Raw genomic sequence first — 26,339 nt, 5'->3', positions numbered from 1 at the left:
CATAGCTGTAGTTGGCTGATTTTGGAATATTTGACATTGTAGCAATGAAAATAAGTTTTTAAAAATATTGTTAGTTATGATTTAAATAAAGTAAAAAAATACTATAAACATCTTTATGATAGTTTAAGGAAATGAAGCATTGATCAAATAATTTCTAATAAATTGGGCACAATATAACATAATTTTATTTTACTTCACATCACCACCACCGCTAATATCACTACTGCTACCACCACTATCATGACAGTCGTTCCTATAATAAGAATCAATATCAGCTGGTTACCAGCTATAATATTCCCACAATATGACTATTTAAATGTGTGTGATCCACAAAATTAATTCCACTGGTATGCTGAAAATATGCATTTAATTAGTGTAATTTATTAAAATATGGGCAATATTAAGGAGTAAAGACAATTGATGCCCCTTAGTCTTGGTATTGTTCTTTTAAAATGAAATATAAATAAAAAGCTCAGAGTCACCAAAAATCTCCTTAATCTTAAGAAAAAACAGGGAAAACACCAACTTCTTGCTACTAGGGTTATTTGTGTCTGTAATGACTATTCTATATTCCCCGTCTTTTGTAAAAATTCACTCTGTGCTTTTGTTTCCACAGCTGAAAGTTTCTTTAGGACCAAATTTTAAATTAAAAAGCAACATCAGTCTCTGATGACTCAATGAAACTGTGGGAAAAACTGAGATGCTCTTCAAGATAAAAATGTTATAATTGGATTAATCACGTATTCTATAGAGATTACAAACTCTGTCAGTATTAGAATAAAAAAAAGTCAATTCCAATAAAATGAAATAAATGAAAGAATGGAAAACCATGTACTGTGATATGTACAAAAAAGTAAAAAACACCAAGAGCCCTATTTGCAATAAAAAAGAAACAGTTTTGTTTTAAGAAGGGAAGTCAACATCATTCAGAAGAAATGCATTCATATAAGAATCAGTGTTGCATAGAATAATTCCAGTACAATCTAGAAGTTTGGTCAGCTGCAAACTTGGCACACTGGCAGGATCTTATGCTTTCTGAAGGGGAATGCTGGTGCACAAAAAGAAGCCCTGTTGTCAACTCTGCTGATTGACCTAGCCCCATCACTAGTTCCTTGGAACGGAGGGACTTCTATAATGGAGAGACTCCTACTCTTTCGGGTTAAATAGCTACCAAAGAGATAATCTTTGTTTTGGCGATCCCTCCATTTATATTATTCTAAAAAAAATTGCAACTGGAATGAAGAAAGCTAACTGGTCATACAAACTCTCATGCACACCTCTGGATATAAGTGGCTGCAAAAGAGGATCAGAGATGAGTCAGGGTTTTCTTTTAAGGGCAAATATCAGAAGATTTTTATGTCAGAAGGAGATCTTCTTGGACCTTTTCTTCCCCAATTATGAGTGATGATTATAGGCTTCTTCAAGTGCTAGCTTCTGCTGGAAATATCCATGGCAACCATCAGCAGATCTAATAGTCTCTAAAAATAAAATCTTAGTAATATAATATCTTTCATGTTTCCTGTCTCCCATGCTCATTTTAGAGCAATGTTAATGGTAAATGACATTGCATTTTCAGTGGGGGGGATTAAAAAATAGAGGAAAGAAAAGTTATGGTTATCTTTCTCAATTTGGGGAAGAGGGAATTATATTCTGAAGTCATATATATATATATATATGAAGTTACATATATATATGTGACATATATATGTGGCCTGGGATATATTAGAAATTCTGTTATTTTTATTGCTTTACATTCCTCTCAAATTTAAAGCATTTTTCTTTAAAATGAGAAAATTCAATATCCAACCTCTAGAGATAGTTTTCTCTAATCCCGTTAACACTTTGCCCTTGAATAAAGCAACAGGTTTTAAGCCCAGAATGCTCTAAGAAGCAACTTGATTTATTTTGGGTAGAATATAAGAATAGGGTGAGACCAATATTATTCATTTAATTGAGGATAACAAAATTTGCAAATCATTTTCATGTAATTCTTCACCTTTTTTCAGGTTAAAGTTTATATTTTAAATAAAAAATAAGCTTTGTAGCTAATTTACTGCTTTTGTCCATGTCAATCCTTGTCATTGGTTTAGACGATATTTTTCACATATAAAATTTCAGAATTAAAAAGCTATGTAATAATTATTCCTTACTTCTCTGTATAAAACTATATTTGGAAATGTGCTTTCATCTTTCATAGATCATTGATTTATCATCCCAACATCTCATTTGGAAGGTTAAGAATATATAATTATTTTTATCCTACAGATGAGAAAACTGGGGTAAAGTGAGTTTAAGTGACATGTGCAAGGTGACATAGTCAGTGGCAGAACTAAGACCAGAAGCCAGGCTTTTACTCCCTGCTGACTGTGTTTTCCACAACTTCACGTTACTTTCTTAATGAATAATGCTGATAGAGAAGAGGGTGCTTCATTTTAAGACTTGAACATTAGTTGTTTTATTCATTATTATTAAAATAGTTCAAAGTATATTTTAACCTCAGGTAAATGTTGACTTATCACGTATTTTCTCAACATTGATGAACTCGATCACTGTGATATTGTCAATAAAGTAAGAAAATAGAGCACTAGAGAGAACTGGAGTTTGGTGTCAGGTTTTCATGATACAGTCAGTAAATGAATTAACTCATTAAGAAAAAAAGGGTAAAATATTATGAAATGAGGAAATGATACCCATTTAATTAATCAATGTCACAAGATTAATATGGTTTGTTTGCCAGAGAAAGAATTTTCTTTCTCTGTCAATGCATCTCAAGAGAAAAGAAATGTGTAGGATAATACATTTATTTGCAGTTTCACAAAGAATACATTATCATGCTTCCTAGAACATATCAGTTTACTTTAGGTCCTTTGGTACATAGATTGAAGATGTCTTGGGTTAATGGCAAATTATGAAGATTTTGATGGTTTCAATCAAAATTCCAATATTGTATGGGCCAACATTCTTCTTCATTAGCCAGTCATAGTTTTATTTCTAGATAAATTCAATTTTATTTCTACCTAGTATTATCTTCACTCTACATTATTTCAAATTATACTGAAACAAATGCGTTTTTACCACATGGATTCAAAGTCAGTGTTGTATACCCTTGTAACATTTATACACAGAGAAAACTGGAAAAATGTGCCCTAAAGCCACGATTTCTACATCTCCTATTCCATTTTCCCTAAGAACACAGCCACCTCACTTCTGGTCCTGAACACATATTGTAGGTGTGTCTTATGTCAGAAGCTGAAAGCAGCCAGTTGTCTCAATAGAAGACGATGAAGGAAGATTTTTGAAGTTTTGAAAACAGATTTGTTACATCAGTTCTTTCCTTTCAACCAAGGCTTCTTTGCATAAAGAATTACCTTTGTGCTGCACTGGAAACCGCATTAATCTTTGCGCCTCTGTCTTAAGCTATAGCTCAACTCTGCTCAAAGATTTCTGCCTTAAGTAATCAAAATTTCTTCCACAGTTTCTTTTCACAGCTATGGGAAATCCAAGGTCTCAGAACTCCATTCCTTTTTGTTTTCAATATGTGAACTTTTTCAACTGAATGTCTTTGTATGGTCCACAACAATAAATGTACAAGGTGTTAACTATGATTTTGCCAGTTGTTCCCACTCTTATGTTGCCTCTCAAAACTTAGCTTAGTACAATTGTATCCAACTATAGTCTTGATGTGAGGCTATTTAGAGCAGCTTCTATACCCTGAGAAGACATGTTTCTTCAATGTGTTTGAGTAGGACTGACCAAAAGTTTGTGCCAGTTGACTATTCTTTTTCTGAGATCCACTTTGTCAAGCCAGATACAGGCTTCACCAATCAAGGTCTTTTTCATAAACTTTCCTCCATTGGAGAAAAGTAAAATCTAGAAAAAATAGTCAAAAATAAATATATTTAATTTATACACATATGAGTGTATAATTTTCAACCTTTTTAAAGGACATTTAATCATCAAAGAAATAGCACAAAAGAGGGTGATGGTGAGTAGAAGTAGCAGGAATACTTGTAGGAAAACTAATAGTCAAGATGTTCTCAAAAGATTTGCATGTAATATAAATTAATTCACATCAACATTTGCATTATTCTGCAAAGGAAAAGACACATTCTGAAGAATGTGAGAATATTAGGTAAAATGTGTAACCAGCTAAGTCTAACCAAGTTTATGCTTAAACTGCTGGACAGTTTCACAAAATAACTTTGCCAAATAATTTTTTACTAGTTTATAAAAAGCGAAATCAAATACAAGATTAACTGAATTCTGAATAAATAAATAGAAGTTCACAGAGCATTATTTTTATTTAGTGTTAAATTTTCTGGTGATTTTACTATAGTATGTACTTCCAAACTGTTTTCTGAAGTCACATGCAAAACTTATCACACAGGATCTCAAACTAGATAAGTTTGTTTTTCCTTTTAGAAATGAGTTGAAGGAAAGAGAGAGAGAGCATTCAGTGGAGCTAAGCATTAATCCTTGATAATTTTATTATCTTTTTCTCTTCAGAATCTCCTTCGGTTATACAATTAACCCTTATTCCTGGCTAAAACGTAACTTTTTTGTTTCTGACTTCAAAATTTGTACTTCCAGATATGAATATCTCTTCTAGTGTCTGGTTTGGGGATTTCAAATGACATTGTATATTTTCACTTGAATCTCTGCCTTCTTATGAAATTCATTTCAGACAAACTCTTGATCTTTCTTTCCTCCAAATTCCCTGACTACATAATCTCTGTGAAATAATACGTTTGTTGACACAGACTTCAGAGTGTCATTTGATTTTTTTATTCCTTTCCAGTCTAATATCAGTTAATCTACTCAATACATTTTTGCTTTGTAATATCTTTTGTCTTTGTTTCTAATTCAAACCTTGAATTTCCCGTACCATGGTTTCTTTCTGTATTTTTTTCTCTTTTCTCTTTCCCCCATTTCTACTTTCATTCCTTGTCTCTCTATCTACTGAATACATACTACGTGCAAAGCATTGTGCTAGGCTGTAGGCAATGAATATTAGCCCTTGCCCTAGAGAAACTGATAGCATAGAACCAGTGACAGGTAATTACAGCAATTGTTGTCACAAGACAGACTGGGAAGTGATAGCCTAATAATAGAAGCAAAATGTTTTGTGAATAAGGTGTGATGAATTATACCCAGGGTCATCAGTCAGGGGATGAAAGACGTGGAGTATTGTGATAGATGAGGAGAGTTGGAAAAGGAGATTTGAAGGGGAGGAAAAATAGGAGCAAAGGATTGGAGGCTTAACATGACTTGAAAAGAGTCTATTGTGACTGGAGTATTGAGCGGAAAAGTATCGGAGGAGCTGAGATTAAGTCAATACAATTAAAACTCACTTTGGAGGAATCTGAATGATTCAAGATAATGGTGAGTAATTGAAGAGCTTTAATGTAAACTAACCAGAATCATGCAAACTAACTAGGGTTTTAAAAGATAACTCTGGCAAGTACTGTGATGACATGAACTAAAGGGATAAGACATAAATAACAAGTTAGCCAGGTAAACAGATGAAATGATTTGAATAACAAAGAGGGGAGCCCAAAGAGGTTTAGTGGCAGTGAACATGGACGTAAGAGAAATCTATGTAAAATAAACTCTGCAGACAGAGTAGAGAAGGCTTAGCAGCTGATGGGATGGGGTGAGTGAGATATGGAATTCTAAAAGATTCCTGGGGTGATACTGCTAAAAATTAATTAATTTATCAAATGTCATATAGTGTATGATCAGTATGTAAATATTGAATAATTGAATAAAAATAAATACAATATGAATGAGGTTTTTTATTATGTAGTTAAATATTAACTACATAATACAGAGTTACCTGAAGAGAATGTCCTGCAGGACTTAGACTGAATCGAAAAGTTTCATTGAATGAAGGCTCTCGATCATGTCTGCATACTCTTGTTTTTTTCTTGATCACCTTTTTTTGGGTAGAAATATTCATCACATATATTTTCACATATAAATCTGAAAATAAGAATTCAGTCCATTAAATTCCATCAATCATATATATTTCTATTGAAGGAATTTTAACTGTATACTGAAAGTTCTTTCTACATTTTACACAAAGCCAACAGATTTGTATAAAATTAGTTTCAAACAACATAAAATGATTACAAGATATGTCTATTTTCTTTCTCTCTTTCTTTCTCTCTCTTTCTTTCTTTTTTCTTTCTTCTTTCTTTCTTTCTTTTTCTTTCTCTTTTTTCTTTTTTTGAGACAGGGTCTTACTCTGTCACCAGACTGGAATGCAGTAGCCAGATAACTCACTTAACTTCAAACTCCTGGGCTCAGGTGATCTTTCTGCTTCAGTCTTCTACATAGTGGAGACTATAGGCAGGAGCTACCACACCTAGCTGATCTATCTATTTTGTTAACAATTTAAATTTGTTTTCCTGTTGTCTAATAAATATAACACTGTAATTTGTGTGTTAAAATATCTAGCTAAAAGCTGAAAGAAAACAACTTGCTGCATTTGTTAATCAGTTCTTTTTTTCTGACATGTTTGGTGTACAGTTCAAATTTTAGTTAACATTTTCTGGAACATTTAAGACACATCCCTAATAAATTCTAATTATATTTAATTGATGAGTATAATAAAATTAGATACCTGGTAGATGATCAGGAGACTTAAATTTGTATGTAATGTTTCTGCATTGGAGAATTTCAACTATTAGTTGTTCGCCATCTGTTTTCATTTCCTTCTTCAGTGCAATCTTGATTTCTCCCATTACCTGAGTTTTAGCTGGCAGGATTTAATAAAAATATAAAGAAGCATATAATGCCATATATGAAATGTTTAGTTCAATAATTCATTCATTTACTGTTTATCAAGTTCTAAATATCTTATGATATCCTAAGTGCTAAATATCTTGTTGTATTCATTCACAAATGAATAAAATACACAAAATTTATCACAGATTCATTTATTCACAGATGAATAAAATACAGTCCAAGATGTTAATGCCCATAAAGAGTGAACAATCTTATGGGTAGATTAATAAATACACAGATGCTCACATCAAAGCGTGTTAAATGTAATGATAGCTTAGTAACAAGGGAGGTATGGAGAAATGCATGTAGCTAAATGTTATTCAACTATAGATTTTTAGGGAAAAAGCAGTAATAGATATGACTGTATCAATTAATATAGATATGTCTCTATCAATAGATATGACGCTATATCAATTCATGTCCTAATCCACTTATTCATTCTCTAATAAATATTTTATTTCCCACTCTACTCTGTGCTAAGCCCTCTGCTAGGAAGAGTCAATATAATGATAAGCCAAAACATGCATGCTTATTGGTTTCATGGTTTTTTTTTTTATCTATTGGAAAGAAAACATTAATCACATATATTCATCAATAAATATATAAGTATAAAAAGAGAAAAGGTTTTGAAATACGGAAGCATGGTTTCAATGGAGGCTAAAACAGAGGAGCAGATGCCTAGGGAGATGTTACTTAAGCTGAAAACAGAAGGATGAGAGTTAATTAGGTGAGACGGATGAGTAAGGCCATTCCAGAGAGAAGGAACAGTGGGTTTTCAAAAGGAAATATAATATGAAAAATAAATGCCCTTGTGGTTGTAACATATTATAAATTGAAGCCATGTTAACAATTAGGTTTTTCCCTTTAGAATTATAGGAATCCATTGAAGGTCTTTAAACATGGTGTAGATAATTTATTCTCAAACAATTTGATCTCAGGATTCTTTACACTCAATAAAATTGAGGGTCTTCAAAGAAACTTTGATTATATGGATAACTACCAATATTAGAAATATAAAATTTCAGATTTTAAATTAAAATTCAACAGTAGATATTTAAAAGTATTTGTTAATTAAATTCAATGACAATAACTGCTTTAATGAAAAAGTTTTAATGAACATAACTGTTTTCCAAAACAAAAAAAATAGATGTACTGTTTTATATATTTTTAAATTTCATTAGTGCATGGCTTAATAGAGGACAGCTGTACTCTCTTTCTTTCTCTCTCTCCTTTCTTTCTTTCTTCTTCCTTCCTTCTGTAGAGATGGAGTCTTACTATATTGCCTAGGCTGGTCTCAATCTTCTGGCCTTAAGCAATCCTCCTGCCTTGTCCTTTCAAAGTGCTGGGATTACAGGCATGAGCCACACTATACCTGACCTCTTTCTTTCCTTTTAGAGAAAAGGTCTCACTCTGTCACTCAGGATGAAGTATAGTAGCCCAATCATGGCTCACTGCAGCCTCAGACTCCTTAAGTCAACCATTATATTTTGGTATGTGGCAGATGTGCTTTAAGAATACTTCCTGTTTAATCACACAAATATTACAAAGGCATGCACTGAACTGATTCACCGAGGATACCCTTAAGTCAAACTGGCAATTTTTTTCTTAGTAAGCACATGTTGGTAAATAAGAAAAGTGTCTACTAGCATAGTTTCTTGCCTTTGCCTTGATTGAAAATAAGTTCCTAGCACTTTTATCTACTGTTACTTTGCACTGCCAATATAAATGCCAACCCAGTGAAAAAGGTAAATAATTTCAGTGTATTTTGAAAATAATTTTGACTTTATGGATTTAAACATAGTCTTGGGGAACCATGGAGGTCTGTGAACCACATTTTGAGAACCACTGTTATAGAGTATAGTTGAGGAATTTTTGAAAGAAAATGAAATAACAAAACACTATAAGTAAAGTTGTCAAAATATTAGGCTGTAGTTATTTGATCATTATGATTTAATTTTGTCACATTTTTGGGATATAATCGATAGATGTATTCTTTTCTGGATCAAGCAACTGTTTGATCAAATTAACTCAAATTTTGTAAGTCCAGATATATCCTGACGTGGAAAATTATCTATTAATATCTCTCTCCTTGCTCTCTTTCTTTGTCAAAAAATACTATTACTGTTGTCCAAAAATTGACAAAATTATCTTCTATATGTTTTATAAACTAAAACACAAATCTTCTAGATAAAGTTAAATCATAATTTGTGAGCCAATGATTAGAGGTAATTAGTTCATAGTAGAGAGATGTTAACTTTCAAGAAACTCTAAGTCAAAGATTTTATATATAGCTAAACTATCAAGTATCAAGTCTATAATTTGATGCATGAAAGAACTTAGAGAACAATTTAAAAAATTGACTTGCTGAGAAATATATAAGATACATTTCATCAAATCAAAGAGACAATTAGAGAAACTTCAGCAAAAGGATTGATGGTCATTATTCAATATAACTAATTGTAGAACTAAGGTTGAGCAGTACATAGGTTGGTTGAAGAATAGCATGAAAATGTTATATTTCTGAAAAAGTATAAAGTATAAAACTAAAAATTAATGAATAAAGAAGAAAAAGAGGAAGAGAAAGCAGAATGAGATTATTGATTTTTATATAGGTAATAGATAACAAATGATACCATTTAAAACTAACAAACCAGGTAGTAAATGGTCATGTAAAAGGAACAGGAATTAGGGCATTATAAAAACTATAAATAAGAAGAAAATCTTTAGAACAATTATACAAAGCTTTCTTAATTCCAAAAGAAAATTAAAAAATCCAGAGGCCAATATTTCTCCTTAACCCAGAGGAAAAATGTCATAATATGGCATAATATACACAATAATTATAAAATGTGGAGTTGAGATCAAGCATATCTATTATATCAATAAACATGAGTAGGTTTTAGCTAGCATATTTTAATTTTTTTTCAGATTGGTCCATAAAGCAATGCCTAGTTCTATACTATGTACAAGAAACACAACTAAAATCTAGTTTTGTTCCCAATTGTGAAAAATACAGAGATTGACAAGTAAGTCAGGCACACAGAATCAATAAGAGTGCAGAGATTGAGATCTCATTATCAGGTAAAATAGAATTTAGGCCAAAATGTAGCAAACAAGACAAAGAAAGACACTGTATGAAACTAGAAATACGTAAATCATAATGAAGACACAACAATTATCAATATCCATGTACCAGTGATGTAAAGTTGAAACTACAAAGTAAGATGTAAGGATGTAGAGGATTTAAGGAGGAGTAAAGATGATAATAATCTAAGACAAGGCAAGTGAACGAAAAACCTAGACAAAATATTGAGACACTATAATTGATAAAGTAGATCTCACAGATATATGTCAAACACTATACCCTGATAATAACAAATACACCATTTTCTCAATCATCTATGAAACATATTCAAAAATTGATCATATATTGAGTTATAAAGAAGACATTAGTGAGTTCTAGAAAATGAAGCAATCATTAACATTACCTGATAATACACTCAGTGGCTTTCAACTAACCAACTTTTGGGTGAATGTAAAAATACTATGAGAAAATAAAGAAGTTCTGAAAAATAATGACAATAAAACACTATATATCAGAATGTATAAGAGTTAAAGCAATGATCAGATGAAAATCAATAGCTTTAAACTCCTATATCATTTCAAGTAATGATTAGAAAATACACATATTCTTCTATCTGCTATCATTAAGAAATACAATTGGTTTAAATTCCAACCCGAAGTCTAGAAAGGAACAGCAAAGTAAAACAAAAATACAAGGAAGGAAATAATAAAGACACCCACTAAAATTAATAGAGAACAGAAAATAAGTAGATTAAGCTAATAAATCAAATCAAAATTCTGGTACTTTGAAAAAAACCCATCAACAAAACAAAAATCTAATACTGAATTTAGTGAATGTCATGTGACCTCTTAACACTACTATTTAGAAATGACATGTGATCTCTTAACTGCAACACTACTCTTCACTCAATGATTTGGTATAAAACATCTGGTGCCATGGATATACCCTAATACTAATTGGTTCCCATTTTGTTTATACATTCTTGACAGATGGGAAACTATAAATCTCACCTTATATGTTTCTTGGAATTTGCAAGGGTGAATTCAGTTCTGGTTACTTAACCATTTTAAATAATCATTAACAAGCCAATTAAAATCTCTCTCTTTTAAAAGAATCTTTATAGGAAAATAAAGAATCTTTAAAATAAAAATGAGAAAATGAGACAGATCTTAGGATCTGCCTTCTTCAATATCTAGAGCAGTTGGGCAGGGGCGGGGGGGAATGTAAAACATAGGAAAGTGTTAATCAGTACCAACAAAGCAAGAAATAGGCTCAGTCTCTGGCCAGAAAACACAAAGAATTGATGTCTAGGAATGAAAAGGCAGTTTCTGGTAAGGTAGAAGTTAGCAGCATTCTTGAATACATCAGATATCACAAAATCTTCCCAGGAAAAGAGAAATGAATTGATAAAACCCTGAGAATTATTACTAAATCCCCCATCATAGGGAAGTAGATGAACAATGAGGGTAGCCAGCCCTAGGAAAAAATCAAAAAAAAACTTTTGAGAGTGGCAGTCTTGGCTTATCACTATGAAGATTTAAGAGTCTCAGAAGAATCAGGAAAAACAGCCATGTCTCCCCATTACTGGAGCTCCAAGTAAAAGTAGGAGAAATATGTAAAGATTAGTATGTCTTTTCATAGGAATAGTACGCACCTCAGCTTGGTGGAATGAATGCTGATAGAGAACATTTAATCAAATATCAAAAGAGGGAGCAAAAAATCCTAGTTAGGGTGGCAAACCTATCTATACGGCACTTTTCACTCTTTCCTCTAAAGCCATAGAAAAGTAGATAGCTACTCCTCAATCTCTCAAACCATACCTGGGAGGGAAGGAAAAGCAAGATTCTAACATGGAAGGGAGGAAGCCAAGGAAAATTCTCTCCTGATATTTGCAGTCAATAGTAGTTGTGAATAGAACTGATCACACTAATGATCATGATGAAATAGAATAGCAGGACAAATTTTATCTGGGAGAAGTTCACTTTCATAGGTCCTAGTCTTCTGTTATAGGTCTAAAACCTCAACACACTACATATGTGAAATTTGTTGTTGTTTTTCACTTTCTCACCTGGGGAGAAAGGTGGAATTAAAAACTTGCTAATTAAAGTTCTCAGGTCATCACATTACTTGTTTTTTTCTTGGAAGTTTAACTTCACGGGCTTCACAGTGTGATACTTGTGAAATTTTTTTAAAATAAGTTTCTCTCTGTTCATAGATTGAACCAGCTTGCTCTTTGCTACTAAAAGAAAAAAGGATGTGCTTACTGAGGTTGTCTAAAAGGGAGTGGTTGCATTAAATGTGTGTCATTGCTCTCTTGTATCTGACCTTTCATAGGTTCGGAATGCTTTTGTCTTTTGAAGCAGATGCATGGATGGAGACAAAAACCTCCATGTTTGTAGGATGGGCAGCAGCTCCAGATTTGCTTGAACCTTTGAACCAAAACAAACAAACAAACAAACAAACAAAACCAAAAGCAAAAAACAAAAACCCATCACACACAGAAGACAAGTGATGTTTTGTAATTTGGTTTGGATTATAGAGTGAAATGGCAGTAGAAAATGCTTTGATCAACCTTCAGGTCTCCTCACGTCCTGAAATTTACGTGTGTTTGGTTGTTAAAAGAATAAAAATTAATCCTACTCTGGAGAAGATATCCTGTAATGTGGCACAAATCTACAACTTAAGAACAAAGAGAAGGAGAAGAGGAAAGGATGGATGGAGGATGTAGAAGACACGGTTAAAAAGTCTTGGTTGAAAGTGAGATGACAAAATAATATATTTGGTGAAAATGGAGATGCTGGATCTAAAGACACTAATAATCTCATTTAAAAAGTCTTAATGAAGTAGAAACAGCATGGAACAAAGTAAGATAAGATAGAAATTAAGATTATTGACAAAGAGGAAAGAAAGAAGCAATATAGAGAAGAATATAGAGAATAAAGGTAGAAAACAAGGATTGAGGTATACAGCAGAAAACTATGATACAGCATAATGGTTTCTTAGAAAACGTAAATGCAACAGAATAGAAAATAATATCTATTTAAAAATATCAAAATATTTTTACAAAATAACAGAAGACTAAACCTGTGGACCAAAAGAACATCGTATATTCCTGGAAATATTGATGAGTTGATACATTGATATATTCCATTTAATATTATACTTCGAGAATATAGAAATCATTCTTAAAAGGATTCAAGAGAAAAAGAAATAAGCTCTCTGAAAGATATATTGATGTATAAAAGAAAGTCATTCTGAAATATATAAGCAGAGGATATGGCAATGATTGAGTGAAAGAAAGAAAAAGAAAGAAGGAAAGAAAGGAAAAAAGGAGGGAGGGAAGGAAGGGAGGAAGAGAAAGGGAGAGAAGAAGGATCTGAAGATGAAATCCAGGCAACTAATAAAATAATGGTAAAGATAACTGATTTACTTATATTTTTAAATAGAAACCCAATCGATAAAATTAAAAATTAAAATATAGTATTAGGCTGGGCACGGTGGCTCATGCCTATAATCCCAGCATTTTGGGAGACACAGGTGAATGGATCACTTGAGGCCCAGAGTTCGAGATCAGCATGGCCAGCATGGCAAAAACCTGTCTCTACTAAAAATACAAAAATTAGCCAGGCATGGTGGTATGCGCCTGTAATTCCAGCTCCTTGGGAGGCTAAGGTACGAGAATCCACTTGAGCCTGGGAGGCAGACATTATAGTGAGCCGGGATTGTGCTGCTGCACTCCAGCCTGGGTGACAGAGTGAGATTCTATCTCAAAAAAAAAAGTGTTAAAATATATGTTCAACGTCAATATTTTAAATTTTGCCTCTTAAACTTAGTGAAAATTTTAAATAAACTAAAATGGCTAAAATATTTATTGAAATTAACTCATTCATTTGTTCTTTCCTTAATATATTTTGTCATTAAATTAAAAATATAATCTTTTTTGATGATGAACATGAATAATTTAACTCCATTTAAACAAAATTGATTCCTGCTTTCTCCTCAGCTAAACTGTTTCTACTAATATAATTGTCAAATTGGCTTATTATTATCTTCCACAGCATTTCTTAAAATTGGTGCCTTATGCTCAATTAATATATATAATGGCCTTCCCACTTTTTAATTTTCTCAGATAAAAAGTTTATATATATTATATCTTTGAAAAATATATGTATGTGATATCTATAAGCACTTATTCGTACACATACCTCTATCTCTAGTTATCTAATTTGCATTTACAGTGAAATATATTTTAGGACAACATTATGATTAACAGAATACAATTATCATTTCACAGAAAGAAATAAGGTTGGTATAATTTCCATTTTGCAGATAAGAAAAAACTGGTTTGGCTATTTCAAGTAACTTGCCAAGTCATTAAATGTCCCAGGCTGAACTTTAATATAGATTTTCTGAGGCTCTCAGGCTCCATTATCTCATGGCCACCTTATATTTTCTATGAATAAGATTGTGAAAATACTGACTTCATAAGAATATTTGCTTTAAAACATTTTTGTAACACAATGTCAGGATAAAAGAGTTTACAGAGGCTATTTAGCTCTTTTATTTTAGCCACATACTGGACTTTAGAAAGAGGAGAAGGCATAGTAAAGCAACTCTTTAAGTTTAAACAGTGGAAGATGTCTTCCTGAAGTTACTATCTACTTATGCACATTAGGTCAATTATGAAAATTGTTTAGATTAAACAATAAAAACAGCAATAATTTTTTAAAAATATTCATCATCATGTGAGATCCTATGTGAAATTGCTAAAACATGAGAAGTGACTATTAACTGAGAAGATATTTCTTTTTGGTTACATTATTGGTTTCTGTAACTCTTAACTAGACATAATATAAAGTTAGTTTATTATCTCTCAGAATTCTAAGCATTCGATTGCAACCTCAGCTTTTTTTTTTTGCCAATGTAAGACCATTTTAGGCAAAAATATCTCAACAGGCAAGTTTTTAGTAACGCAATGAATCAAATGTGGAAGGGAAAAGAAGGAAAGAATGGTGCCTCGTAAAAGGAAAGTCTGTGTAAGGAAAAAAAGCAAAGAGTGAATACAATTCTCATCCCCATTACGCTGTATTTGCAAATTTTCACTAATAAATACCACATAGCAATGAGGTAGGTGACTGGTGCTAGCTAATGAAGTCTGAATTGGTGTTAGATAAGATGCGTATTTAGCCATGACAGTCTATCACCTCATAATTTGTTACCTAGCTCCCATCACTTATTTCAAATCTAAAAAAAGTCTAATGAAGGATTAAGATGGATTTTTAAAACCAGGAATTCTGGCTTCTAGCCCTATGAGATGGCAGGCAAGTCATTAAGTCTTTGGCTCTAAACAATTGTGTTGGTTTAGTTAGAGTTTTCAAACATAGTCATTATGGAAAGTTTTATTAATGCCCTAATACCTGTCAATAGCCAAAGTAGTGATGTATATTCCCTCATGTGTAATTTTATTTTTCTCCCTTTTGTTGTTTCTATTCTACCAGTTTCAAGCCTGGCTGATGAAAGTGATGATCTTTTTCAAATGCTCAAATTACAAAGATAAACTGTTAGTACAATCCCTGAAATGACAATTACTCAATGAGCATTAATTCTTTTTATTTCTCCATATTCTTTTGTTCTTTTTTTAAGATTTTATTTTTAATTGACAAATAATTCTAGATCTTTATGAAGTACAATGTGATGTTTGACGTGTGTTTACAATATGGAATGTTTGATTAGGCTAAAAACAAACCCATCATCTCACACAATTATATTTTTTCTTCCAAAATTTTTGATGCAATGGAAGATCAGTTCTAGAAATACTTGAAAATTTATGCCTAGAAAATATTAGGTTAATTGCTCAGTTCATTCAGAGTAAACAAAAAACAAACAAGATCTTGTATTCAAATATTCGGTAGATTTTAATAAAAATTTCTAAAAAAAAAAAAAGGACATTTTTCACTTTGCTGAACCTGTTAGAGAAAGTCAGCTCTTTATAATTTTCACGAATCATTTGCTATAATTTCCAACCAGGTATATTAATATTACCCTGAGGTCTATAATAATTTTACTTGACACACTGAAGTTGTATCTCTCCTCTAAACTGCAAAGGCCTTCTGACTCTGGTATTCAACAATTACCTACAATTAGTGATTTTCTTTTCTCAATACTATATCCTCGAGTAGCAAAGCAAGATACCCGATTTAAAAAAAAAACAAAAAAACAAACCAATTCTGATAATCTTATTTGCATTGAATTTTATTTTCTGGTATATTGTTGTTTTACAAAAGCTATATTAAAGCCAATGATACATTTTAAACTTATTTCCAAGAAATGTGTTTTCTGAACAAACTTTCTTACCTCTACAGAACAGATTATGTGTAGGACAACATAGAAGGTATAAAGAACTATATTTTTCAAAAGTTTATCCTAGCTACCATGTGTTTGAAAGAGGGAAGCAGAATGTAACTAATTTATTTCATTCTGTAGTGTATTAGATTTTATTATAGAATAAAAATACCTTGATCGTAAGATCTCATAAGTTCAGCTTGGATAGATTCGCCTGCTTATGCACTGAAAATAGTGTGAAAATGGAGCCACGAGCTAGCTCCCTTACTCAGATCCCTTTTTTCCTATGTATCTAACAGATGACTCTAAATATTTGAGTCCAGTTTTTACTAACACCTGCTATGATTAAAGAGTTATAAGAGAATTCCTAAGACAGAGTTTGTAAGTGCTTTAGGTTCAAATATAAATTATTTATTTAGAGTGCAACTCACTGGATTTGGTTTTCAAGAAAAAAGAATCTTCACCCCCCACATTTTTCAAGAAATACTTTTCCACTCTATCATTGTATAAACTCATCTGTAATCAAGTAGATAATATTATACTATTGTCAATGATAAATACCAATTGAATCACTTGAAAAATAACATGTAAACTTATGTCATATTATCTTTTTTTTCATCAACCATTTGAAATACAGTATATATTACTACCCTAACTTTAAAAAAAGGAGACTGACTAATTGGCAAAGGTCACACAACTGGATTAAATGTTTCCATCAAGATAGCCCAGGATTATTGGCAAAATTGTGGGAATCTGTTTATTACGTGATAATAATTTTGGGCCAAATTCATGTGTGTACTCCTAGGGATAGGCATGTATGTGTTGGGGAGACAGGACTGGTAATTTATGGGGAGATTAGCATTAGTGTATGTATGAAGTGGGGAGTTGGGGACTCAGGATTTGTGGGGAGTATATTCTGGAAAGATGAGGTACAATCAAGACAGGGAATAACTTCTTACCATTTCCTTTCCAAAACAGTTTATGAAAGCATACTTCTTTTATTGGTTTTATGTGTGGATTACAACTGGCTCAAATGATAACAAGATCTTCCATTTATTGAACAATGCTTGTTCTTCAGAAGTTTTTTGTATCATGTACAAATCTTTTAAAGGACTGTCCCTTATTTATCTTTGTCTCTTTAGCCCATAGAAAAATCAGCTAGTCTATATTAGATGTTTAATGAATGAATTTGTATTATTTCTCTAATCTTCCCAGCAAACCTACAAAACAGATATCATTTCCACCTCTTTTGAAAGAAGGTAATTTATCAGCTCTAACTCAAAAACCCATGCTTGCCCCACTCCACTGAGCTGATGCCATTGATGAGAGATATTTTGGATTTTTTTCCCAAATCTATGGTTTCGCCGAAAATAAAGGATTGTTTGTCAATCATCTATTAATTTCATCTTTATTAATATGCACATCAGAGCCTCTATTATTCAAATCTATGGGGTGGCATCCTAGCACATTCTCATGTTTTAGGGCTACGTGGGGGCTGAGAGAAGAGGCATTTTTAAATGTTTTCATTAACGATTTTTTTCCCCAGGGGAGAATAATTCTGTAAGCTTTCATTAAGACCTTTATTTAAAATAACCCATATTCAAGGAGATATTTTATACAATAAGGCAGGCATCTTGGCCTAATAAGATTTAAAGGTTTTGTAAAAGTAGGACAAGCCTGTACATTCTCTCTGTATTCTGTTACATAAATAAATCCTTTCTTTCTGAGATAAAGCTAGAAAGAACATAATTTTAAGCAGAAAAAAAAGCTTTTTCTGATTGATCTCCTTCAGTGTTTTTTGACATTTTTGTCCTTTGGTATGTGCTTCTTAGCATTTATTTTACTGTGTCTGAAAATAACCAGACCTCTTAAAAAATTTTTTTTAAAGAAAGTCTCCTATTATTTTATACGAGACAATAACAGAAATGTTTCACTATTACAGAAGAAAAACTGAAAGTTTAAATGGATATTACATTTAAAACATTTAGAGTTTTGAAATATTTCTAAAACCTCAAGACAACAAAGCCCAGGAATGAGGCAGGAGAGCTGGTATGATAGACCAACACGGCAGTAAAGTCTCCTTCCAGAAAGCAGTCAAGCTTAACAAAACAAGGTAGCTTCCTGAGTTGAAGGCCTTGGCTAAAACTCCTATGCATTTGTATTGACTTTCGATGTAAAAGCAGAGTACCCACCCAGGAAAAGTAGTGGGTCTATATATATTCTTTAAACTCAGAATAACATTGGCATCATCATATAATACATTTAGAAAGTAAAACCAGGAGAAAGTGTAATGTCAGAAAAACTAGAAGCTCCTGTGAGGAAAAATAATCTGTATCTGTAAGAGAGAAGCTACCAACAGCTATAGAACAACCTCCAGCTTCTTCCAGGAGTGGATGGCGACCCTGCAGTCAGATAACCTCTGAGTGAGCCTGTGAAGACCTTCTGAATGAACGTAACTAGTATGGCAGTCAAATGTGTCCATTGGTCCACTAGGTCAATTACATCATTTCTCCCTCTTTGTCCCTAGATTAATCTTATCACTCTTAAAATGCAATAAATTTTATCCTCCTTGCAGTTTTAACTGACTGGTTTTATGCTTTCTGCTAGATGCAATATACAGGGATATTTGACTGTTCCATTCTATAAAGCCCTTTCTCAACCCTATTTTCCCAGCTAACACTTTATCTCCCTTCCTTAACTGTCATGCTAGATAAAAGAGAAAACTCTAATTCCACCCCAACTATTTGTTCTTAGTCCACTTGTGCAATTTTTTTTTTTTTTTTTTTTGTGACTCTCAAACACAGTCAGATATGTTTCTTCACTACCAATCTTTTGCTAGCTCTTTCACATAAGCGTTTTTTTTTTTTTTTTTTTGCCTCTTCAGTTCCTGTCTTCATTAGTCTCTTGCCTTCTTTTGCCCCAGGAGGAAGAACATTCTGAACTTCATCACCTGTTCCTTACTTTCTGACTTCAGTGGGGTTTTAGTAATGATTACCAGCAAGAAATCTGAGGATAAGAGGAGAGAGCCAAAGGTAGCTATATCCTTCTCTCACCCAATACCGTCTGTTGGGGCATTGTTGTGCAGTGGCTATGACTTCCTATAAAGGCTACAGCTCTTATCCGGGATCCCCTCCTACATGGCGATAGCGATTCTGGCAACAGCCTCCCTCCTCATGATTCATTAGACCAAAGGGTAGTAATGACTTTTGTTGGGGTTAGTTCCTGTGTGCTTCATTTTCCCCTAGTTGGTTCCTTTCACCTTCCTCACTTTGTCAGTGCTCATTTCATTTAATTCTTTTAAACTACCCTCTTGAACATGTCAACTGATTCTTGCTAGGACCTTACGCAAGAGCCACTATTGCATATGAAGTTGGATAAGAATCCAGAATTTTTTCTCTTTATAGGGAGGTATTCTCCCAATTCCATCTATTAGACAGTTCCATTTGATTTGTGATGCCACTTTTGGTTCTCATGCGTTCCTGGATCTATCTCTGTGCTTTGTACATTATGCCATTGTTCCTTTCATTTTGCACAAGCAACAGACACTTTTTCATCATTATACCTTGAGAGCTTACAGGATAACTTTATCCTTGTATAAGTCAGGATAGACTAGATTCTGCTGCAGCAAAAAAGTTGCTCTTGTTTTCCTGTAGGTATCTTGGTTATTTTATATGTTAATTCCAAAATACTTGAATAATTTTTTAAAAGATTGGTTTTAGAGCAGTTTTAGGTTCACAGCAAAATTGAGAGGAAGGTACTAGAGACCTTCTGTATACACCCTGCTTTCACACATACATAGACTCTCCCATAAGAAACACTTTCCACGAGGGTAGTACATTTGTTACAACTGATACACCTACAATGACATATCATTCTCACCCAAAGTCCAATACATAAATTAAGGCTCATTCTTGTTGTACATTCCATGGGCTTGGAAAAATATATGACATACGTCTACCATTATAGTATCATAGAGTATTTCACTACCCCCCAAGTCCTCTGTGCTCTGCATATTCATTTCTCATTCCCCCAAACTCCTGGCAGCCACTGATTTTTTACTGTTTCCATAGTTTTATTTTTCATAACGTCATATAGTTGAAATGAAGTAGATATAGACTTTTTAGATTTTTTTCTTTCATTTAGTATGCACTTAAGTTTCTTCCATGTCTTTCATAGTCTTATGGTTCATTCTTTTCAGTACTGAACAATATTCCATTGTCTGAGCAATAAACCACAGTTGATTTATCCAGTCATCTACTGAAGGACTTCTTGGTTGCTTCCAAGATTTGGCAATGATCATTTAAGCTGCTACAAACATCCATGTGCAGATTTTTGTGTGATCACAAGTTTTTAATTCCTTTGGCTAAATACTAAATAACATGATTGCAGAATCATGTGGTAAGAACATATTTAATTTTGTACAAAATCGCCAAACTGTTTTCCAAATTGGCCGTACCATGTTGCATTCCCCCCAGCAATGAATGAGCATTCCTATAGCTCCACATCCTCTCCAGCATTTGGTGGTGTCAGTGTTCTGGATTTTGGTTATTTCTAACAGGGGTGTAGGGGCATATCACCATTATTTAATTTGTATTTCCTTGATGGCATATGATGTGGAAATCTTTTCATACGCTTATTTGCCATCCATACATCTTTGGTAAGGTGTCTGTTAAGGTCTTTAGCTCATTTTTTAATTTGTTGTTTGTATTCCTTAAGAGTTCCTTTGGATAGAATAGTTTGGATAACAGACCTTTGTAAGTCTTTGCAAATTTTCCCCCCAGATTGTGGGGCTTATAGTTTTATTCTTTTGACAATATCTTTCTCAGAGAAGAAATATTATAATTTTAATAAAGTCCAATTTATTAAATTTTTCTTTCAGGCTGGGCATGGTGGCTCATGCTTGTAATTCCAGCACTTTGGGAGGCCGAGGTGGGTGGATCATGAGGTCAAGAGATTGAGACCAACCTGGCCAACATGGTGAAACTCCATCTCTACTAAAAGTACAAAAAGTTATCTGGGCACGGTGGCACATGCTTGTAGTCCCAGCTACTCATGAGGCTGAGGCAGGAGAATCACTTGAACCTGAGAGGCGAAGGTTGCAGTGAGCTGAGATCATACCACTGCACTCCAGCCTGGGTAACACAGCAAGATTCCATCTCAAAAAAAATTTTTTTTCTTTCCTAGACTGCGCCTTTGGTGTAACCCCTGAAATTCTCTAGATTTTCTCCTACATTATCTTCTATGAGTTTTATAGATTTGCCTTTTGCATTAAAGTCTATAGTTCATTTTATGTTAATTTTGTAAAGTGTAAGGTCTATGTCTAGGTTAACTTTTTGCAAGTGGATGTCTGTTTTTCCAGCACAATTTATGAATAGATAAAATACTTTTTAGTTTTGATATTATGAATAATATTATTGTTTTTGTTGAGCTATTATGTATTTATGTTTACTTACTGATGATATGAATGAATTCTTATTAGTTTAACACTTATCTCTTGATTTAGTCAGTTATTCTATATAGGTGTTCATATTGTTAACAAAAATTGGTTTTATTTTTTCCCTTTCAATCTTTATGCACCTTTGCATCTAATTTCATTTTCTTTTCAAATACATTAACCAAAAACGTACTACATTAAATATTAGTAGAGGTAGTGGGCATTGTTGTTGAGCCAACAGCATGAGCCAAAATCTATCCAATACCTAAAAAAACTTTCAATAAAATGTAAAATGTAGGCTGGGCATGGTGGCTCATGCCTGTAATCCCACATTGGGAGGCCAAGGCCAGCAGATCATTTGAAGTCAGGAGTTCCAGACCAGGCTGGCCAACATAGTGAAACCCTGTCTCTACTAAAAATATAAAAATTAGCTGGGTGTGGTGGCATGTGCCTATAATCTCTGCAACTTGGGAGGCCGAGGCAGGAGAATTGCTTGAACCCAGGAGGTGGAGGTCACAATGAGCCAAGACCATGCCACTGCCCTCCAGCCTGGGTAACAGAGCAAGACTCCATCTCGAAAAAAAAAATACACACACATACACACACTCACACTCACACACACATATAACCTTACTTCTCCAGTTCTTTTAGTTGTGATGTTAGGTTGTTAATTTGAGAGCTTCCTAACTTTTTAATGTTGTTGTTTAGTGCTATAAATTTCCCCTTAACACTGCTTTAGATGTGTCCCAGAGATTCTGGTATGTTGTAATTTTGTTCTCATTAGTTTCAAAGAACTTCTTGATTTCTGCCTTAATTTCATTCACAATTGCCACAAAATAAATAAATAAATAAAATACCTAGGAATACAGCTAACCAAGGAGGTGAAATATCTACAATGAGAAATACTAAACACTACTCAAAGAAATCAGAGATGACATAAACATAGGGAAAAACATCTCATGCTCATGGATAGGAAGAATCAATATCATTAAAATGACCATATTGGCCAAAGTAATTTACAGATTCAATGCCATTCCTATCAAAATACCAATGACATTCTTCAGAGAACTAGAAAAAAACTATTTTAAAGTTTGTATGGAACCAAAAAAGAGCCTGAATAGCCAAGGCAATCCTAAGCAAAAAGAACAAAGCAGGAGGCATTATGTTCCTCTACTTCAAACTACACTACAGGGCTATAGTAACCAAAACAGCATGGCAGTGGTACAAAAACAAACACATAGACCAATGGAGCTGAATAGAGAGCCCAGAAATAATGTGCTACAACTACAACCATCTGATCTTTGACAATCCTGACAAAAGATCTTGCTGAGGTTGGCTATGCCAGTTAGCTAGCCATATGCAGAAGATTGAAAGAGGACCCTTTCCTCCTGAGATAGTTAATTGGCAAAGAAGAAAGAAGAAGAAAGAAAGAGAAAGAAAGAAAAGAAAGAGAGAGAGAGAGAGAGAAAGAAAGAAAGAAAGAAAGAAAGAAAGAAAGAAAAAGAAAGAAAGAAAGAAAGAAGGAAAGAAAGAAAGAAGGAAAGAAAGAGAAAGAAAGAAAAGAAAGAGAAAGAAAGAAATTGGACCCTTTCCTTGCACTATATGCAAAAATAAACTCAAGATGGATTAAAGACTTAAATGTAGGCCGGGCGCGGTGGCTCAAGCCTGTAATCCCAGCACTGTGGGAGGCCGAGGCGGGTGGATCACGAGGTTAAGAGATCGAGACCATCCTGGTCAACATGGTGAAACCCCGTCTCTACTAAAACTACAAAAAATTAGCTGGGCATGGTGGTGCGTGCCTGTAATCCCAGCTACTCAGGAGGCTGAGGCAGGAGAATTGCCTGAACCCGGGAGGCGGAGGTTGCGGTGAGCCGAGATCGTGCCATTGCACTCCAGCCTGGGTAACAAGAGCGAAACTCTGTCTCAAAAAAAAAAAGACTTAAATGTAAAACCAAAAAGTATAAAAACCCTGGAAGATTTACCTAGGTAGGTAATACGTAGGTCCCTCTGGACATAGGAATGGGCAAAGATTTTATGACGAAAATGCCAAAAGCAATTGCAATCAAAGCAAAATTGACAAATGGGATCTAAGAAAACTAAAGAGCTTCTGCACAGCAAAAGAAGCTATCAACAGAGGAAACAGACAAACCACAGAATGGGAGAAAATTTTGGCAAACTACACATCTGACAAAGGTCTAATTTCCAGCATCTATAAGGAATTTAAACAAATTTACAAGCAAAAGCAAATAACTCCATTAAAAAGTGGGAAAAGGACATGAACAGACACATTTCAAAAAAAGACATTCATGGAGCTGACAAGCATATGAGAAAAGCTCAATATCACTGATCACAGAGAAATGCAAATCAAAATCACAATGAGATACCATGTCGTACCACTCATAATGGCTCTTATTAAAAAGTCAAACAATAACAGATGCTGGCAAGGTTGTGGAGAAAAGAGAACACTTTTACGCTGTTAGTGGGAGTGTAAATTAGTTCAAGCATTGTGGAAAGCAGTGGGGTGATTTCTCAAAGGCCTTAAAACAGAACTATCATTCGACCCAGCAGTCCTATTATTGATATATACTCAAAGGTATATAAATCATTCTATTACAAAGACACACGCATGCGTATGTTCATTGCATATTGTTTTATTTTGTTTATGGCTTTATTTGCTGAACAAAACTTTTAATTGTTAGTCTTTTACATTATAGCTTTGTGTTTTAAAAATTATTATTCTGCCATCAGATAGATGCTTATTTTCTTCTGAAAATTTTAAAGTATTACTTTTTATTTTGGATAAACTATTCACAATGATTTTTTGTTGCTTTTTACAATGTGAAGTAGTAGTAATTTTTTTCCATGTAGGCAACATATTTTCCCTGAGTCACTTATTTATTTGCCATGCCTTTCAATTTTTGTTATACATAAAGTTTCCTGAACTTTGAGGATTTTTTCCTGGCCATCTGTTCAGTTTCATTGGTCTACTAGATCACACCTGTGCTGTACTAAAATATTTTACGTGACATTATACTTGATAACTAGAAACAGCCCTATTTTATCATTTTTCTTCAAAAATATTTAGGTCCTTTGGTCTTTTATGCAAATTTTAGGGTCAGATCTCAAAATTCAACAACAAACTTTATTTGTGTTATTTAATTGAACTTTCATGACATTTATATATTAACTAGGGAACAACAGCAATCTTGACGATGTTCATCTTTATGACATACATTGTTCATGTCTTCTTTTGTGAACATCCATGATATTTTTTCCTTCTCATACAGAGACTGTGAGTATTTTGTTAGACATATTTCCTGGAATCTTAGACTGTCTGCTGCTATTGTTAAAAAGTTCTTTTTTAAACCATGTTTTGAAGTGGTCATTGCAGGTGATGTAGGAAATATATTGCTTCTTGCCTTGATTTTTTCTCTTTAGTATGTCTGGCTTTCATATTAATTTTTACCAGCTTTATTTTGAATAATAACTGAATAATATGTATCTCTTCATCCGCTTTTTCAGCCTTTTTGTGGGATTCTACTTTAGCTGCATTTTCTGTGGACAACATGTTAGATATATTTATTATACTTTGATTAACTTTGTCTTTTATTTGATGATTTAAGTAAATCAACATGAGTTAGTGGTGATTTGGAATTAATCCTATGTTTTTTAAAATTCCTTTTTCATTGTACTTTTTCTATTGTGTCCTTCTCCATCCTTAATGAATGTTTTTAGCTAGCAGCAACAGAAAATCTTACATAGAATGAAGAAACAAGAAGCTATTGTTCTAATGTAACAAGAAATCTAGAGGTAGGCATAGGTTTGCCACCTCAATAATGGTTTTCGGAACTGGGTTTGTTCTTTATTTTTGCTCTGTAATTTCTTTTATTTTTAGATGGAGTCTTGCTCTGTTGCCCATGCTGGAGTGCAATGGCCATAATTTCTATTGTTTTCATCATTTTTGTCTCATAATAGCAAGGTGCATGCTACATATCCAGGGATCACTTTGCCTTCCAGACAATAGCAAAGATGAAATGAACTAATAGAGTGCTCAGCATATTTTAAGCTCTCAATAGGTGTTAGTTGTGAACAGTCCTTCTGTAATAGGAATTACTCCTTTCCATCCAGTTATTGTAAACCTGTTTCTGACTCAAAGTTCAGCTAATGTGCTGTACAACATTTGGTTGGCAGGAGCACCACATTGATAACTCCAGAGGGCACTGTTCACGAACTGGTTTGTGTGAATAGTGCCTCCTGAAATTGGCTGTTTACATCTGACTTGTCCATATGTGGGCAGTACTGGCCACAGGCTTCTTATTAAATGAGATGTTCAAGATTACTACTGTTCTTGTTAAATTCAAAACACAATTTCCATTAAAGTTAAAACTATTAAGTAGAGAATTTAGTAATCTGTCTTAAAGAACAAATTTAACATTTGTTTTGTGAACTGATTGCTTTGGTTCCCCACCTCCTTTGAAAACCTGCTACTGTCTCTAGAGGAAAATATATAGCAATAAGTGCCCACATGAGAAACAAGGAGAGATCAAAAATTGACACCCTATCGTCAAAACTGAAAAAGCTAGAGGAGCAAGATCAAAAAAACTCAAAGTCTAGCAGAAGACAAGAAATAGCTAAGATCAGAGCAGAACTGAAGGAGATAGAGACACAAAAAACCCTTCAAAAAATCAA

The 26,339-nt window shown here is 33.4% G+C and overlaps 1 protein-coding gene across 5 annotated transcripts in view; it reads right to left on the bottom strand.

The window, feature by feature from the left end:
- Positions 1–1,705: 1,705 nt before the first annotated feature.
- Positions 1,706–26,339, bottom strand: part of PCLO (piccolo presynaptic cytomatrix protein) — a 409,272-nt gene continuing 384,638 nt past the window's right edge. For all 5 annotated transcript variants that reach the window (XM_037736537.1, XM_037736540.1, XM_017523093.2 and 2 more), the window contains 3 exons: positions 6,626–6,760; positions 5,837–5,982; positions 1,706–3,870 (listed from right to left, as the gene is read on the bottom strand). In XM_037736537.1, coding sequence (XP_037592465.1) covers positions 3,730–3,870; positions 5,837–5,982; positions 6,626–6,760 — 422 coding nt within the window. In that variant the 3' untranslated portion in view covers positions 1,706–3,729. The remainder of the gene's footprint in view (positions 3,871–5,836; positions 5,983–6,625; positions 6,761–26,339) is intronic.

The sequence above is a fragment of the Cebus imitator genome, unplaced genomic scaffold (genome assembly GCF_001604975.1).
Source record: "Cebus imitator isolate Cc_AM_T3 unplaced genomic scaffold, Cebus_imitator-1.0 Scaffold26, whole genome shotgun sequence".
Taxonomy (NCBI): domain Eukaryota; kingdom Metazoa; phylum Chordata; class Mammalia; order Primates; family Cebidae; genus Cebus; species Cebus imitator.
Note: the sequence above shows the minus strand (reverse complement) of the source record. Positions and strands in the feature narration are given on the sequence as shown.